Genomic DNA, 2,924 nt, shown 5'->3' with positions numbered 1-2,924 from the left:
CGCCACCATTGGCCGCCCTCCGCCGGCCCTCCCAGGACCATTGGTCTGTCCGCCTGGCCGTCACGTCGCCCCGCCCCCACATTTCCCCACACACTGCCGGCTGCCCCTGGTCGCCCCGCCCCCACTCCACCCTATTCCCCTCACTATCGCCATTGGCCACGCTCCGTTCTTTTTCCTACGGCTGTTGGTCCATCCGCCTGTCCGTCAAGGCCGTCCCGCCCCTATCGTTTCGTACACAGCGTTGCGGAGGCTGGAGAAACCTCCGCCTCGTCGCTGTGACCATTGGCCGCTTTCCCCGATTTTCCAGGACCATTGGTTGTCCTCCCACGTCCATCAGAACCACTAACACCCTACCGCTCGCTTCTCGCTGAGCGACTCAGAGCCACCACAGGCCTTCAACACCTTGCCCTCCCGCCCCCTCGCCTTCATCATTGGCCACTGCCGCCAAGGTAGTGGGCGGCCAGTTCACGTAGTACTTAGTCTTCTAGCCCCACCCCTTTTCTAATGCTCGCCAATCCCGAGTCTCAAACTTTGCACAACCCCTTCTTCCCCCCACACACCCACTCTGTTTGCAGAGGAACGGCCAGACCTCGACAGCGCCTGTCTGAGGCGACATGGCTGCGTCAGGGAGGGTCATGCTTTCTATATAGCGGCTGCGGCTGCTCTACCCAGAAGGGAGGCAAGGCGACCTGGATCCACAATTTCGTGCTCGCCTTCCCCGGGGGCAGGGCGGGGACAGCCAATCAGTGCTCCGGGAGGTTTTCTCAAGGGTAGGACAGTTCCAAAGGCGGGACTTCCTCCCGGCCGCAAGGTGGGCGGGGCCATTGCTGAGCGCTCTACGGGTTTTCCCGGGAGCTCAGCCTCGGGGCAGCACTTCCAAAGACTTGGGGGGACAACCCTCTATGGGAGGGCGTCCTGGCAGGGTGGACCCCCCCCCCGGAGGTGCACATTCACGCGGCCTGCAACAGACGACGTTCTTCAGGAAAGTGCATTCATAAAAGCCACTTAAAGTAATTCGTAAATTACAGATTGGGGCCGATGAGACATTCTGCGTTTGATCTCCCTCAGGTGGCTGGCATCTGTAATCTCATCACTCCTATAGCGAGATGGGAAACGGAGACAAAATGTGTCCAGAAGCTCGAGGACCAGCTAGCGGCAGAAACAAGAAAGACCGTGTTCTCAACAAGGTAGAAGGCAAGAACTGACTTCCAATAGTTATCCTCTGACCGCTCCTCAGGTGCTGTGACATTCGCGCTGTGGCGCGCAGCGCTGAAATCACACAAAATTACCAAACCATGCGACAATTTTTATCAGTTTGTTCAAAGACCTACATGTAAATATCCATAAGAAATCTCCCGAATATACAGTCAGATAAGAGATAACAAAATGAGGTAAGTCCACACCGTGAAAGGTTTTGGCCATAAAAAGGATGGGTGTGGTACTCGTCTTTAATACCAGAGGCAGAGAGAGTTCTGTTGAGTTCTAGGCCAGCCAGGGCTACATAGTGAGACCCTTTAAAAAAAATAATAATGATCGGGATGGAGAGATGGCTCAGCAGTTAAGAACACTTGACTGTTCTTGCAGATAGACCCAGGTTCGAATCCCAGAACCCACATGGCAGCTAACAACTGTCTGTAACTCCAGTTCCAGGGGATCTGACAGTCTCTTCTGTCCTCCACAGGCATTGCACAACACGGGTACACTTACTTATATGCAGGCAATACATACATACACATAAAAATATTTTTAAAAAAATCTTTGAAAACATGCATATTCAATTCCATTTATATGGCATATCCCAGCCAACTCAATAGACATAGTACAGTTCATGCTACATAGTATAGTGATTGCCAGGAGGAGGGGTCAAGGAAACTACTGTAGAGGTACAGGATACTTAGGAGGCGTGGTTATCTCATTTGGTAAAGTTACTGAAAATTGATGGGTGTTTATGGTACATAAAGGATTCATCAATCAAGCTTCTAAGCCAGGCATATAATCCCTGTACTTGAGAAGTGGAGGCAGGAGAATTAGAACCTCAAGACCAATTACATGAACTACATGAGACCATGACAAAAAAAAGCAAAAACAAAGCTGCTAAAAATAATACAAATAAGCTGGATATGATGACACACTTGTAATCTCAGTTGCTTGGGAGGTTGAGGCAGGAGGCCAGCTTAGGTAATGTTGCCAAAAAGGAAGGTGCCATCAAAACTGACTCAAATTCAGCTTTTGGGGGTCTATGTACTGCTTCTGTTCTGAAGCAAGCATGCCACTATAATGATCAGGAGCCCATGAGGCACTGAGGATGTCTGAAGCTACTGGGAAGGCAAGGAACAGGACCAGGGAAGACTCTCCTCCCCAGCAGGTTGACTGGTACATGCCTCTAGTCCTGGTACTCAAGAGAATGAGGCAGGAGAATTGCTATGAGTTCAAGGCCAATCTGAGCCACATAATAAAACCCTGGCTAAAAGAAACACCAGGGGCTAGACAGATGATTCAAGCAGTTATGAGGGCTTGCTGCTCTTGAAGAGGACCTAAGTTTGGTTTACAACACCCACATCAGGTGGTCACAACCACTGTAATTCTAGTACCAGAGAATCTGGCACACTCTTCTGGCTACATTCAAAAGCACATATGTGGAGAGCCACAGCCTCCGCCGCCATTACAAGATGGCGCCGGTATCCGGACCTTCTTAACAGTAAACATCCTGCTGCGCCCATAACGGGCGTGCACAAGAGCCTGCTCTCCCTCGCCTCCTCCCGTGGCATGATCTCCAGCAACCAATCTGCTTCTTATACGTCATAAATGGGACCTTTAGGGCATATATAAGCAACCGCTCTCCCGCTTCTCGTGGTCTTTGGTCTTCAGTCTTCAAATAAACTGCTGCAGAAGGATCCTGATTTGTCCTCCCGCGTCGTTCTCGC

General features: G+C 51.0%; 1 protein-coding gene across 1 annotated transcript in view; it reads right to left on the bottom strand.

Moving 5' to 3' along the window:
* Positions 1-871: 871 nt before the first annotated feature.
* Positions 872-2,924, bottom strand: part of Pigq (phosphatidylinositol glycan anchor biosynthesis class Q) — a 43,518-nt gene continuing 41,465 nt past the window's right edge. Inside the window, exon 12 of the mRNA XM_029557703.1 lies at positions 872-1,269. Coding sequence (XP_029413563.1) covers positions 1,234-1,269 — 36 coding nt within the window. The 3' untranslated portion in view covers positions 872-1,233. The remainder of the gene's footprint in view (positions 1,270-2,924) is intronic.

This window comes from Nannospalax galili, unplaced genomic scaffold, assembly GCF_000622305.1.
Source record: "Nannospalax galili isolate Female #2095 unplaced genomic scaffold, S.galili_v1.0 scaffold668, whole genome shotgun sequence".
Taxonomy (NCBI): Eukaryota; Metazoa; Chordata; class Mammalia; order Rodentia; family Spalacidae; genus Nannospalax; species Nannospalax galili.
This window is presented reverse-complemented; position numbering and strand designations above follow the sequence as displayed.